Source organism: Ursus arctos, unplaced genomic scaffold (genome assembly GCF_023065955.2).
Source record: "Ursus arctos isolate Adak ecotype North America unplaced genomic scaffold, UrsArc2.0 scaffold_6, whole genome shotgun sequence".
NCBI classification, from domain to species: Eukaryota; Metazoa; Chordata; class Mammalia; order Carnivora; family Ursidae; genus Ursus; species Ursus arctos.
In genome coordinates, this window is record NW_026623078.1 from 66,232,876 (window position 1) to 66,248,790 (window position 15,915).

The following is a 15,915-nucleotide window of genomic DNA, read 5'->3' on the forward strand; positions in this document are numbered from 1 at the left end:
GCTCAGCAGAAGAGTAAGCTCGGGTGAGTTACCAAGTCACGTGAAGGCTGTACGTATCCAGCCGAGATCTGAATGTTTGCAAGTCTTGCCCTCCAAGGCTAAAACCCCATTTCTATTCTAGTACATGGTTTGGCTTACCTTACTGCCACAGAGACGACCGGCCTCATTCGAGAAGTTTTATTGATGTAACAAAATCGTCCACCAACAACATCCTAGCATAAAACCAACCTTGAATATAAACGGTTTTGTCAATGTAACTGCCACACGTCTGCTCCTGGAGTGGTTTACCCCACCGTTAGGAGCAACAAAGGGCAGAATGGGGCTTGGCACTCCTGACGAAGCACGTTGCGGACTGAACTCTTACAGGGTGTTCACCTCTCCCTTGCAGTGCCAACATCTGAGCCGGAACCCCGCTCTGTTCACTGTGGAGGGATCCAAACCACTGTGGACCAAGGTACTGCCTGCACAGTGATCTGTCAGCCAAGAAACGCCAGGCAAAGGACCCAATTCTGGGTCTAAATAACTCATAATCCAAAGCGGAGAACTATTTGCTTCATGCTACATCCCACAGAGGCGACAAGAACATTAGTGACTGTATGCTTCGCAGAACACAGTGGAAAGGGCCTTAAGGAGAAGGAAGCTCTTCCTTTGGAGGACACGACAGAAGGACGTATGTTAGGAAGCACTGTGCATAAAAGCAGACTCTGGCAAGGGGCAGAACATAGAAGGGGAAAGAACAGAGGAGCCAGAGGCAAGAAGTGGAGGAGGAGAGAGTCTCAGCTGAGTACACTTCTCAGGATCACGGAGGGCTGAGCGCAACCCCCAGGTGCAGGAAATATGCACAAGTGTTTCAGCAGGTGAGGCCCCTCTGCAGAGTAAGGCTAATGAGCGGACCCCCCGCCCCCCAAGAGGCCCCAGAGCTGCAGAGCCTCGGGACAGGCGGGCCAAAGTGTGTAGCGTGACCCCCTGGGCATCAGTCTCAGAATTTAGAGGCACCAAGAGACAACTTAGTGGGGTGGGCAGAAAAGACAATTTGCTTCGGGGAAGCACCACCAAGAAGCCATTTTCTTAAGCCAGCGAGTGCTCCTGAGACCGGCTTCCAGGCAAGACAGCGTCTCTGCAGGAGCCCAGCGAGGCTGCTGCTGGGCAGTCAGATCTACCCTCCGTTTGCAAACATGTCCCTGAAGAACCCATCCTCCCTGGTGCTGAAACCATTTAATCTTCCCACTCCGAAAACGGAGTGAATCCTCTTCCTGCCAACCCCGCCCCCCGACTTATAAAAAGTGTTGCAGACTTTCTTGGGAACACAGACTTGAGGTGTTCAAGGCAAACTACGCATTCTGTTTAGATCCCAGCAGAAGGGCTAAGGTTCAACCCACCCCGTCTGACTTCAGTCCTCAGCCCTAGTTGGGGGAGGTTTCCGAGTCTCTTACCTGCAGAGCCTCCAGGAACCTGAAGGACCCAAGCCTGCGACCACGAGGAACCAGACAGAAAGTGGCATTGTGCAGCATTTCCCGATAATCATACCTAGAAGGAGAGGAGGAGCAATGAGCAAATGAGGCCCCGTGAGGAGTGGGGGAGTGGGGGATGAATGAACATCTGTGGGTGCACACCTGCATGAAATTACCCAGAACAACTCAAGAAACACGCTGGCTGGCGGGCAGTTCTCACTTTCCCTTTGTGGAGGTGGGGGTGTTGCGTGAGGGAGAACAAAGGTGAACTTTCATGGGGGACAAAGCAATTAGGGTCTTTTGCAAGCAGTACACAAAAGACAAGCCTGATGGTCCCAGGAACTATTTGGCTTGCCTAGGTTTGGCTTCCAAAAATCAGATTTTTGTGTCTTGATGAAATGTCTTGTTCCCATAAGCTTAAGAAAAAAAAGATCACAACACGTCGGGCTTGTTTAATGCCATGTCATTCAGCAAAACTAAGACGGTCCTTGTTCCCCACCCCACGCTATTAAAACCTACTCAGGAAACCTCCATCACAAGCACAAAACAACATTCACTTTCTCCCTCACACTGGAGTTTCTACATTTAACCAAGAATATTCAGCTACACCAGATAAATGCTGCTGTTATAAGAACGGTTGACACGACTTACAGGGGAAAGACAAAGGATACGGAAGGAGGTGGCCTAAGAAATGGGGAAATAAGAATAACAAGAGAAAAAAAACAGCAGGGGGTGCAGAAAACCGGGGTGCAGAAGAGAGGATTGTGGCTTTTACTCAAATACCACTTGGCGGTATCACATGGTTTTTGCACTTGAAAAAAGGCAAAATATAACATGAGCGTCAGCTGCTCTTTCTGCTGGTGAAGTGCAGGAAAAGCAAGGAGCATTTCATTTTGTTGAGGGCTATCACTTTAAAAGTGATATCCACAAACACATTCCTAAACACGCAGTTTCAGGTTCATTATGAGTTTAAGCAAACTTGGGAAGCCAGAAATGGCTCCTGTCCTGTGAAAGCGTGGATTCTGAGAGCTAAGATGAAATCACTCTCATTTTTCAAGAGCTTCCAGTGCTCGGCAGACAGGTGTGACTTTGACAGTAGCATATGTCACCAGCATTTTCTGACTCTAATAGTCTAATTTAATCATAGCCTCAAGGCATCGGATTGTTCCCTCCTCGTTTTGGGATACTGATATATACATTTATATTTTTAAAGTCCACATCTATTTTTATATTCTCATACAAACTAGGCATATGGGAGTAAGCCAATTTTCAATTATAAACCCGTCATTAAGAAGAGACATCATGCAAAGGACCATTTGCTTAAACAAGCTTGTACAACTAATTTGCACAAGAAAAGGTCACCGTGAATGGATTAAGATTATCTCCATTGAGAGTAAAATAAAAACCCTTGCTGCATTAATTAAACTGCAAAACAGACTTGAAAGTAGAAAAGATTTTTAAGAGGGCTCAAATTTGGCTAAATAAGAAATATTAAATTATGATGGTAATGGCTTCTTCTTTGCTCACCAAACATAGGGAAATAATTGATAAGTATCTTCAAATTCAACTGTTAAAAATGTTGGGATCTCTACGTAATGAATGAAGAGGGAAATATGTATACACACACACACACACACACATAAACTTTAAACTCAAATTGTTTTAATATAAAAAGGTCAAACATACTTCAGACTACAGGGAAGTTTAATAAATGCCCAGAATAGAAACCCCTGAGGGACTAGCACAGAAGGTCCTACATCCTCATCATTAGGCGGCTAAAAATGTAAAACCCTATTAATGTTCTGGATGGTAACAAGTTTCAAAGTTGCCAGTTGCAGAATTTACTTTAGGGAAGGAGTGGAGGTAGAGGGAAGGCAGAAAACTTACAGCAAAAATTCAAATGACAGTTATTCTAGGGTGTTGGTGGTAGAGAAGAAGGATTTGCTGATGCAGGGGATAAAGCTTACATGATTGAAGCTTGTGTTCATTCACGCAACAGGTAACGGGAGACGTGGGATGAACATTCTTGCCCCTAGGTAGCTGTGACATTGTGAATGAAACACATGAGCTCTCTGGGACTCAGTTTCCTCATCAGCAAAATGATGAGAGATTGTTTGAACATCCCATTATTCTTTATGTTACTTTTAGGTAAGAAAGAAGAATGTCCTTTTGGAATATCCCACTGCTCCAAAGGTTTCCATAACCCTTGTATAAATAAGGGTATGTGTATGTATACATAGGTCTCTGCTCATGTGTGTACAATGTATGTTTAACGTGTGTGTATCCCTACAGACACATAAAGACAAATACAGGACATGTACACATGAAACTTAAAACAATGATTTTCAGATTTCTAACCATGCTTAGCCCATGAACCCGCAAGGGGTCAGTCTTTCTAGGTGGGCCACACATGTATTTGGTACCCTTCCACTCAGCCCTTCTATGGACCCACCTCTCCACTTAAATGTGCTCACATACCCCACAACCACCTCTTTCTAGATGCTTAAATTCAGTCATTTTTTTTTCAGTCATTCTCTCCAGAAACACAATGTTCCAGACCCCGTTCTAGTCCTGCAGATGTTGTGCTGAGAAGACCCTCCTCTAGCTGCTAGACCTACCAGAGAATCGTCTTATGATAATTCAGAAAGAGGGTGTAAAATCTCCTGGGGGTGTCTGCATCATAAAGTACATTCGAGAAGGCTGGCCTTGCCCAGTGAGGCACTAAGGAACTCTGTGCACACTCTCCCTAGCAAAACAACAGTTTAACTGGTAAAAATTATAAAAACATTCATTTAAAGTTTCTGGAAATTGTCCTAAGGATATAATGACAAATGGAAAAACATTTGTTCAAGAAAACCTACCAGATCTTGGCAAGAACAGTGAGCGTCTGTGGCATTTGAGCCATGACCTGGTCCATTACCAACCCCTCCCAGCTCCACCTTCTAGAAGCTCCATGTCAGGCAAGTTCAGTCAAGAAGACGGGGCTCCCTCTCCTCCCAGTTGCCATCAAGAAAGTAAAAAGACAACCCACAGAAAAAAGAAAATATTTGCAAATCATCGACCTGATAAGAGACTTTTGTCCAGAATATGTAAAGAATTCTGCCATTCAACAATCAAAAGACAATCCAACTTGAACACACGCCACTGATGGACTAGATATTGTTCCAAAGAAATGATACCTAGTGCCAATAAGCACGTAAAAAGATACTCAACGTGATGAACCGTGAGGGAAGTGCAAATGTAGATCAGCCACAAGGACGGCTGCCCTCAGGAGGACAGGTGCTGGTGAGGCGGGAGAGAAACTGAAACCCTTGCATGCTGCTGGTACGAAGGTAAAACGGCGCGGTCACATTGGAAAAAAGTTTGGCAGTTTCCTTTTAAAACTAAAAATGGGATTAGCATATGACCCAACAATTGCACTCTTGGGCATTTATCCCAGAGAAAATGAAAACTTATTTTCACGCAGAAACTTGTCCATGAACATTCACAGCAGTTTTATCCTTAATAGCCCCAAACGGGAAACTATCCAAATGTCCTTCAATGGGTGAATGATTCAACAAACTGTGGCACATCTACAGCCTTGAATACTCGGCAATAAAATGAAATGAACTATTGATACACACAACATCCTCAAGGAAATTATGCTAAGTGAAAAAGCCAATCTCAAAAGGATATACACTGCATTATTTATTTATATAGATGCATGAAGTAACAATTTTAGGGATAGATAACAGATTAGTGGTTACCAGTGGTTAGAGATGCGGGAAGAAATACAGGGAGAAGACGGGTCAAGTGAGGGGGAGAGCCTTCTTAAAGGGACTCATTCTCCACGATTAAGTTTAGAAACGTAAATCACATCAAAATCATAAACTTCTTCAAAATACGAGGTAATTAACACATGATATCCTAAGCAAGAACATAAGTAGATAAGGCAGGCAACTCATCCCAGAGAACTTTCAGCTTTAATTAATAAATGGTTTTGTTACCCTTTTCAGATGGGCATTAAGCTCCCCATTGTGTAGGTGGCGATACAGAAGTTAGAACAGTTTTCATAAATGACTGCAAAGAAAAATGCAATAAAATGACATGACCTGAATTTAACCTAGAAACCAGGAACTACTCTATGGCCATAATAATCTTATCCTTAAAGTTGTACTGAATAATGGATGGGGTACACCCCATTTAAAATGGGCCACGTAATAATGCATAATTGAAGTCCTTACCCTCCAGATGAAACACATTTTTGCTGGCAGCGTTTCAGTGCACCTGGGGGGGGGGGAGTGTGGCAAGCGCAGGGGTTCTCCAAACGTGTTCTCCCAACCAGGAGCATCATCTGCCCCACCTGGGAACTTGGCAGAAATGGGAATTCCCAGTCTCACCAAGGCCCACTGAGGTAGAAACTCCAGGGGAAGGGCCCAGAATTCTGTTTCAACAAGGCCTGCTGGGTAATTAGGATGCATCCTAAATTTTGCACTAAGAGCTCAAAAAAAAATTTCAGCTAAGAGGTTAGGAATACAAAGCTTAGTGAAGAAGCAGATTTAGACAGAGTCAAAGCTGGGTTCAAATTTCATCTTTGCTATTTACAAGCCGAGTGATCTTGGGAAAGGTATTTGTCTAAATCTTGGCTTCCTGGTCGGCAAAATGGAGATACTTCTACTATGAGGCTTAGATGATACCACTTAACTCAAACATGGGCATATCATCAACAATCCATAAATGGTAGCTATTATCATTATGGCTCAAGGAAGGCAACAGAATATAATGGAAAACAGAGCCAACTTGCAAAGTTAGAAGACGTGGCTTGAGGACTTTGGGTTCTGGATCTACCACTTTCTATGGGGTCCTATGCAAATGGAGTTCTCTATGTGTCAAAGTCATGAAGGTCAAATGAGATCATGCCCTATAAACTGCCATGCACCGTGTAACTGCAAGTTATTGTAGTAAATGACATCAGGATGAGAGGAATAAAAACATTTAAAAAAAAGTAACAATGAAAAAAGAAAGAAAAGAAAGAACAAATCCCCAAAGACAGAGCCAGAGAGAAATGCGAAACAGACCCTTTAAAATAAAATGTAAACAGCAGCTGGGAATCACAACAGAACAGCAGCTTCTAATTGAAAGGATTTTGCCTTCTTATCAAAAGCTGCATAGACAAGGATGCTGCTGGTGCAGGGTGCCCACTGGTCTTCCTGTGCGGCCCACGATTCCTCAGTAGCGTGCACGGTTTCCATGAGAGCCTGCTTTTTGCTAATCAAAGAGGGTAGGCACGAAGCAAGTGATCCAGCCTCTCATCTCTGTAGTCATACAATTCTAGTCTCCCTGTGATGTTGCTATAGTTTGTCTCAAGTATTTACTTGTAAAGTATGTGCACATCTATGCTATCTGTTCCCTCCAGTCTCCAGCCTCATAAGTACTTAATCTTCTTTGCTTACACCCAGGTTTGAATCACGTCCCTTAAGAGAAAAAGAAAGAAAACAAAAACAATTTATGACTGCTGTAGTTCCATAAAGTACACGGGGAGAAGAGAATTAAAATAACTTCCTCAGCACCTCCTTTGTGCTCTTTTATTCAATCAACAAACATTAATTAGTTGAACGCTTACCACGCATCAAACACTACTCAAGAAACTGATGGACCAGTGAAAAGGCAGATGTGTTATTGTTATTCAGTGAGGGAATATGATGATCAATGATCGTTACTTAGCGGTAGGATGGAGGCATGAGGCGGATTATTCGAAGAGAAACAAGAGTGACAACCTGGCTCTGGTGGGGAGACTGAGAAGCAGGGGTGCCTCCAGGAGGAAGGGAAACTGAGCTAATTATTAAGTGAAGAGCAAGGATCATCTTGACAAGGCTGAGAGGAGACAGTGGGCATGGGGGAGCGTAGAAAGAGCACAGCAGGAACAAACACCAAGACAATAGAACCCACCACCGCTTGGGGGAGGGTGGGGCGATGGGGGGGGAGGGAAATAAACTGCTGCTAGAGGCGGGGTCCCACTGGGAGGACTATGTGTGGTATCTCCTGGAGATCAGACACAATCCCCTGCAGTGGTCCTGAGTCACCGAAGGGCCTAGCAAAAGAATGACTCGTCCCAGTGGCATTCTTCGGACTTGATAACCTTGCCAACAATGCAGATCACAGCTATGGAGCCATTAGGGCTCCAATTCTAGGCTTTCTGATTGTAAACGGCATCTGCCTTCCACCACGGTATGCTGCCTCTTTGGTCAGCTCGCACAGAAACTCGCAACCCCGAGATCAAGAGTTGCACGCCCCAGCGACTGAGCCAGCCAGTTGCCCCTGAAAATACACTTCTTATGGAGCAAAGTCCTAAGCAAGCAGTTCACCTAGTTTCCTGCGCTAGCCACAAACGGCTACCACTAGGAGGGCCTTTTCTCCCCGACTCATGTCACACCAGCTGTTCAGTCCAAGATGGTGCTCTGTTTTTTATTAACCATGTTGCCACAGACCCTTTCTTGGGCTTGAGCGACTTAACACATAAAATTTCAATTATTTTTGAGAAAGTCCAAAGTCCATAACATGTAATAACATGAAATTAGCCCAAGACATAAATGTGAACGGAGAAACATACCTTTTAGTTAGAAAATGGGTCCAGCTGGCTGCCACAGTATGGCTGCGTGATGTCTTTTAAGCATAGCTACAAAGAAGTACCTACAGAGAGGCACAGACCCCTGCAGTCTCTGAGAATTCATGGCACACACTAAGCCTCAGTTCCTTCACCACCTACTCACACAGCTTTTGTGCACACGGACGCGCTCCAGGTGCTCCGGGGTCGAGTAAATGCCGAGAGCTACACTCACGCGCAGTGCTGGACCTGGCTGACCGGACGGGCGGCAGTGGCGGGGACACTCAGTGGCCTGTGGTCAGAAGGCACTTGCTCTTTGGAGGTGATGTGATTTCTCACACCGGCAATGCTTGCCTTGAGCACTACCTGTGCTAGACCCTCCAGGGCACCCAGTCATGCCCCAGGTGAGGACTTTCTTTCTTTCTTTTTTTTTTTAAGATTTTATTTATTTGACAGAGACAGAGACAGCCAGCGAGAGAGGGAACACAAGCAGGGGGAGTGGGAGAGGAAGAAGCAGGCTTCCAGCGGAGGAGCCTGATGGGGGGCTCGATCCCAGAACACGGGATCACGCCCTGAGCCGAAGGCGGACGCTTAAGGACTGAGCCACCCAGGCGCCCCACGGACTTTCTTTCTTTATAATGCTCCTCAGAAGGCTGCCGCCGCTCCCGAGCTGTGTGCTGCAGAGAGCAGTGGCTGGCTATGATGAGGGACGGGTACCTACGCTCATCCTTTCACATTTCTTGGCTATCCACAGAAAACCATCTCCTTTTATTGCCCATTTAAAATCCACTTCAGTGTAGGGAAGGGAGGGAGGTAACCTTCTGCAGGCTCTGGCTGGGGCATGAGGCCCTATGGGAGGCGTGGACTCTTGCACACACATGATCTCACGGAAGCCTCGCAGCCACGCCGGGAGGTAGGTATGGTTATGCCAGCCTCCCACGGGGAAGAACAGAGAGTCAGAAGACACTTGGAAGCAAACACCCTATCGGAATACACTGGATCATGACCCCATAACAATTCCCCCACCCCATCTCTACCCTAAACATCTACCGACAGCCCAGAACTTGAAACTTGGGACTGCGTGGGAATCACCACCTATGTAAACTAACGAATCCAACCTGTACCAGGGGCACCTCTTCCTTCAACATGGGTAGAAGGCCATCTTGGTTCCCTCTCATTAAATAGCAGCTCAATGGTGAATATGTAAAATCAAGTGATAAAATATGACAGCCATTAAAGGTAACAATTATTTTTTTTAAAGATTTACTTTTTTATTTGGGGGGGGCAAAGGAGGAGGAGAGGGAGAGAGAATCCTAAGCAGACTCCCTGCCGAGCATGGAGCCTGATGTGGGGCTTGATCCCATGACCCTCAGATCATGACCTGAGCCGAGATCAAGACCATCCGACTTCACCAATGGGGCCACCCAGGTGCCCCTAAAGGTAACAGTTATAATGATACCCCTACCCCCCCACACTGATTACACGTTTCCTGTGGGCACGGCAACCACCTGTACTCATTACTGCACTTTATCTCTACAACCACATGGGAAACGGCCCCATTTTACAGATGAAGAAGCAGGGCAACAAAGGTTTTACGGGGCTCACACGAAAGTGCATAGTGTACAGAAGCCACAACGCACTCTCTCATCTCTCAGAGCTGCTGAGGAGGAAGGGGTGACATGGTGACAAAGGTGAAAACGAAAGATTTCCACCGCACTGGGCCAGCTGACGTTGACCTCAGAATGCGTCTGACGGAGGTGACCGGAGCCCCAGCTTCTGTGCTCAGCAACACCAGATTTCAAACTGCCCCCAGAGAGATGCAACTCCAGGACACGTGGGTCTCAACAATTCTCTGGTTGGAAAGAAAGCATTTCTGGAAATGCTACGTAAAGCGTTACCTGGGTACAGGAGGACAGGGTACTGGTTCACTGTCCTCCTCCCTAAATATCATACCTATACCATGAAAAAAGGAGCTTACCTGCTCTTATTCACCACTGTGACCTCAGGGAGGGACAATAAAAAAGCCAGCAGCAGCAATGACCTCAGGTGGATAACGTGGGTCTGTCAGAGGTGCACCAAGGTCTTGGCTGCGGGAGCTGAGTGTCTGTGACAGGCCCGAGGGCAAGCGGGAAGCCCGAGGTCATTATCTCACCATTAACTTTCACCAGGCTCTGCGCCAAGGAGCCTGGCCAAGGGGCGCGGGGCCAGGGAGTGTGGCCCAAAGCTGAGAACACCAGCACGGAGCATCTGTCCTACATGGCAGCTCCTCCTCAGGGACAGGACGAGCCTCAGGGAGCAGGGGCTCCTTTCCCCAACACACCCTCTTTCCTTCCTCTGCCTTCCCTGCACTCCTGGAGGAAGGCTCTTCAGATCCCTGAGTCTTGGCCAGAGACCCTCTCGCCACTCACACGGCGCCCCGGGACTGACCTGTCTATTGCTCATACTGTAGTAAGTCGCCCATTTTCCTGTTTTCTTTCCCTGGACTCCAGGAGACAGGGCCACGGTCCTACTTTCTGTTGAACCAGCCCCTCGAAAGATAGTTGGTAAATGGATGGCAAACACTCAGGTGCTCAGCGTCCACTGGTTCGCACTGAGAAGCGCACGGGCTGTGAGAGCAAGAGGAAGACCAAGAACGCACGCCCTCCTTCACGACATCGCCTCTATTTTGCCACAGCAACGTGTCCAGCTCCTGGTTACGCCTGACCTTCCTAGGATGCGCTTCACTTCTGTGCTTACGCTGGGCCCAGGTTAGAGAATGGAAAGCAGTGTCTTTCGTTTATTCATTTTTGTCTTCCTTTTGTACATTTTCTATCCCCTCTTCTCTGTCTTTAGTTGTAAAGGCCTGGCAGCTTGTTAAAAATTTCATTTTCTTTCTGCACACTGGTGAGGGTGGGAAATGTGCTTCACCGGCACATTATAGCATTATTTGCAAATCGAGTCAAATGTATGTGCAGTGCTATTCAGAGTGAACCCTCTCCTGGCTCTCCTCCACGTCTGAGCTGAAGAAAAGCAAACAAACGGTAGGACCTCCTCCTGGCTTCCTAAGGATAAACACTGCTTTGGTCCAAAGGCAATGGCTCCCCATCCCCCAAAGAAAACTGGGCTCAACCCAGTGTTCTGACCGCTTCCCCTCTTGAGCCAAGACATTCTTTCCTGCCCGGCCAGACTTGGTCAGCCCTGGGATTAGGAGGATGTCTGGAATTCCTGCTGGGCTGTTCTTGTCACCAAAGCAGGCACTACCCAGTGGTGAATCGGACATGCCCTGCATTCTTTGTCAGCGCGTAAGCCTTGCGTCTGGTCCTTGCACTTAAGTGATTAGAAAATACCTTGAGAATCCAATTAGAGTTAATGAAGTGACAGCTGGCTCGGCTAACCTCACCTTCCTAAGTCTGCTCCTACTTTTGCCATTCCTGAGGTCTACCTTCTGACTTGGACAATCTGGGACAGCTCACTTCTGGGCCCTTCGTGCTGACTCAGCAAATGAGGCCTCAGAAGTCTGCGGAGCTGAAGATGGTGTGTCCCCAAGAAATGATGGGCCACCAACATAATATGAAAGCTTCGTGAAGCTGGTTGACTATGAAAAGTTTATTCCTTCCCTTCCGGGTATGCGAATGTATAAATGCACAGGTGCGTATGTGTCCTTGGGACACAAAAATCTGTGTCATGGTTAACGACCTGATGGCACACATTGTTTATTTACCAGATCGCCCTCCCATAAGGGTTTGCTCAGTGGAGCTTGGAATGGCCCATAAATCCAGATTCTGCCATTTCCTTTGGCAGAAGGACCATAGTACCCTGGGGGAGAGAGTCTGAGCTCAGTGTCACCCTTCCCTCCTCCTCCAGCTGCCTCTGCTCAGCCCAGCTCCCCCTGAGAAGCAGCTAAGGAGCTAGCCAACTCCTAGGTGACCTCATTTTGGGAAGGGCCTAAGGGACAGAGAAAATTTAAGTACTTAATAGGGGAGGGGTAGAGCAGGTGGCCCTTAAGATGCCTTCTTGCTCTCGTATTCGTTCATTGGACAGGTAGCAAACTGAGCAGAGGGGAAACAAAGATGCAAACACCCAATGGTTTTTGTAATTACACTGGAACCCCAATCTCATCACGCCCCTCTTTCCTAGATCTCCTTAATTCTACTCCTTTGGGTCTCTAGGCAAAGAGAACAACGAGAAGTATACTCTGGTTCATATTAGTTTCAGGTCAGAGTAAGTTCAGTTTTATAGGTTCAATCCATTTTTCTCAAAGCAACCAGAGATACCCTTAAAATGTGAACTCCAAGGCTGAAAACCCCCCAGTGGCTCCTCATGGCACTTAGAATAATAGTCACACCCCTTGCCCTGGCCAGCAGGACTCCATGAGAACTGGCCTCTGCCCACAGCTCAGAATGCCTCTCTCCTCACTCACCGTCTACAGCTAGCAGCTTCTCTACACAGAACTGGCTCATTACCATCTCCCGGACTTGTACTTGCTATGCCCTCTGCCTGGAACATTCTCCCCAATCTGCCCCAAGATGCAAATTAGCATTCAGAGAAACAGGCCCTCCTCAGAGAGGCCCCCAAAGAGCAGGCTGTGTGCCCAGCACTCATTGTCCCATTGCCCTGTTTCCTGTCTGTCCGAGGATTTACCACTGTCTGAATTCACCCACCTCCTTAAATATCATACGTATACCATGAAAAAAGGAGCTTACCTGCTCTTATTCACCACTGTGACCTCAGCCCCTAGACCTGTGCCTGGACTGTGGTAATCTTAAGAAATACTTATTGTTGAATGCATATCAGATCTCCTCTCATTCCTCAGGGAATGATACCTATGACGTCACAAAGTGTCCAAGTTGCCGGCCATGTATGCCAGGGTAATTCGTAGGACTACTTTCTAAAAGAACACAGAAGAACACAAGAGAAATTCTCTTCTGTCTTTTTTTGTGTGTGTGTGCAATACCAGCCTCATTTCTCTGGTTAATGTTAAGATTCATCAAATGCGCTAAATGCCATCTGCTATGAAAGCAAAATCTCATTAAAAATGCCTTTGGAGAAAAAAAATGTAAAAAAGAATGCCTTTAAGAGAGGTTTATGTAGAGGATAGGATAAAACCTGCATGAACAAACATTAGAAACTATAGTTTCTGGTCTTGACTTCGTCATTAACGGTTTGATTTTAAGTAAGGTGTTTTGGTTCTAAATCCATCTCGTTTATAACATGGACCAATCATGCTAGTCTTGCCTACCCAACAAGGTCTACTGAGGATCTAAGGGACAGAGTACATGAGAACTTCATGTAAACAAAAGTACCCCTGAGAACTTTATATAAATGGAAGTGTGTAGGAATATCAGGGAGCACAAGGCAAGCGCTTTCGCGGAACAGTCTTTGTATATGAGGAGGTCATAATGTAGACAATGTCAAACGCTTGGCATTGCTTTGCTTCTTGTCCTTTTTTTTTTTTTTTTTAAGATTTTATTTATTTATTTGACAGACAGAGAGAGAACATAAGCTGGGAGAGCAGCAGAGGGAGAAGGAGAAGCAGGCTCTCTGCTTAGCAGGGAGCCCAGCACAGGGCTCTATCCCAGGACCCTGGGATTATGACCTGAGCCGAAGGAAGACACTTAACCGACTGAGCCACCCAGGTGCCCCTCTTGTCTTCTTTTTTGAGTCCCAAATTATTATGGCCTATACCCCAAACCCATCCAATGCTTCAGAAGTGCGGATCATTTTCCGAAAGAAGCATCTGGAATAGCTAATTTGTTACCAAAGCCAATGATGAAACACACGCAATCCTGGAAGGGTCTGGAAAGCCAGCCACGATTCCCAGGGCTCCACTGTGCTAGTTCTCAGCTATTAGCCCATTGGTCCGTTTTCAGGGTATGCATCTGTAATGAAGATGGCTCAGAGCTCTTGGCTACAGGGCCCATAAAGAGAGAGCAATTCTGTCACATGGAACGTCTTGTTGCTTAGTTTCCACTAAGGTATTCTGGCTTTTAAATAAACCGTCAAGTAAAACTTGGCATCAAAACACAAAGTGAGTAACTTCCTTTGTCGAGGAGCTGACAGCTCGGCTGTGTGTCAGATAGACAGCTGCTGAGAGTCAGCTCCAAAGGCGACCGCGTCCTCTCTGGAAGGGAGCTGGTACCACAGACCGCCTTCCTCGGGGTTAAGTCAAAGCGACATTAAGGGATGGTCTTTCAGGAAAGTTAACCCTGCAACGCCCATCGACCACATCCCTCTCCACGAGTGTTGGTTTTGGAATTATAAAAGTTTTGGAGGTGTGAAAACATAATTGGAAAACTTTTTTTTCCTGCTTAAAGGGCTAATTGATTTCACAGGTGTTTAATTATCATTTGCTGTGAGATAATACCTTGTAGCGCCATAAAAAATGGATTTAATTTTCGAGTGCTTGCAAAACCACTGCCAAAGCCAAGTGAGAGCTAAAGCTAGATAATTATTCTATAAATCAAATACACTGCCTCCTTTCTTTGAAATTTTTAATACTTGGAGATAATGATATCTGACAACCTTGAAACTAACATGAAAAGGATTTTCTTGCCAAGTGCCAAAAGGCAACCACTGGAGCATTTTAGGCAGTTTGGTTCATTAATAGTGACTCTGGCAGCCTTGAGGTCCTGCCTGTGGGCTCCCAAAACATGCCAAGGGTAAGGGCAGTGGTGTATGTCAAGACAGAGTATTCTCTACCAAGATCAAATGGCCACACATCCAATAAGGTCCACAGAAAAACAGGAATGAAACCCAAACTACCCTTAGCCCCAAACCTGCCCGAAAACAACTGTAACTCTCTGAGCCCACACTCAGAGTCCTGGAACGTGGAAAGTGGAGGTTTTTTCAACTTGATCAATGCTTCCTATCTCATGCTTACGGCACAACGCTCGTGCTTTCTGTAATAGCGAGAGTGAAATCATGAAATTAAAAAAAAAAATGTTAACAGCTAGAAGGCACTGCAAAGATCGTCCACTCCAAACATTCCAGATGAAAAAAGCAAAGCCAGGAGAGGTCAAGTAACTTGCCCAAGATACCACCACCAGGGGCAGAAGCAAGATAAAAAAGGTGAGTTCGGAGCAAGCAGAGAAAGAAAGAGACAGCTTGAAAATAGATTTGCAGTCCCAATCTCATCCAAACTCTAAAAATAAAAGAAGGAATTTTTTAAAGGAAAAAAAAATCATTCCGTAAAAGGAGTGGCTATTTCTTCAACAGAGCCCAGTTTCCGAGGAAGTGCTAGAAGCTGCCTTAAATAACCATAAGCGGGTTTTAGTTGGTGCCACGTTTAAGATTTTTTTCCTCCAACTTCTATTCAGAAGCTGCCGAAGTCATAATACGTTCCATTAGATTAAGTGTGCTTACGTGATTTCAGAAAGCAGGGCGATCCGGCGGGGCACACACTGTCAGCGCTATTTAATCTAATGCCTGTGCGGAGTGTGCAACACCCCACGAATTGCTAGATGGCATGGATTTTCACGTGGTTTGAGTTGGCCTTCACAGTCATGGTTAAGGTGTTAGAAGGCAAAATGCAGTATAAATGGCGCCATTCCTGGACACCATGCTTGGGTCCTCACAGTCAAAGTCCGAGCCCAACATGTGTGGGCAGAGCAGGCAGGGGTAAATGTGGGTCCCTGTGTAGACTAAAAGGGGTAGGATGGACTGGCATTCTCAGAGACTGGCTTGGAATTGCAATGGAAACTCTTGCTATCAGAAAGAATGATGATAATAGTTAGAACTAACATTTCTTGTGAGCTTATTCCCCGTCCAACCTCCTGCAAAGCATGTTCTAGCTGGCCATTTGATCCTCCAACAAGCCCGTGAGGTAGGTAACATTATGTCTCCTACTTTACAGAAGAAGAAATTGAGGATTCTATCTAAGTTGTCTACATTTGTTTACTAAGC

General features: G+C 45.9%; 1 protein-coding gene across 1 annotated transcript in view; it reads right to left on the reverse strand.

The window, feature by feature from the left end:
- Positions 1-15,915, reverse strand: part of EXT1 (exostosin glycosyltransferase 1) — a 275,971-nt gene that overhangs the window by 32,834 nt on the left and 227,222 nt on the right. The window contains exon 2 of the mRNA XM_026495530.4: positions 1,434-1,527. Within this exon, the coding sequence (XP_026351315.1) occupies positions 1,434-1,527 (94 nt within the window). The remainder of the gene's footprint in view (positions 1-1,433; positions 1,528-15,915) is intronic.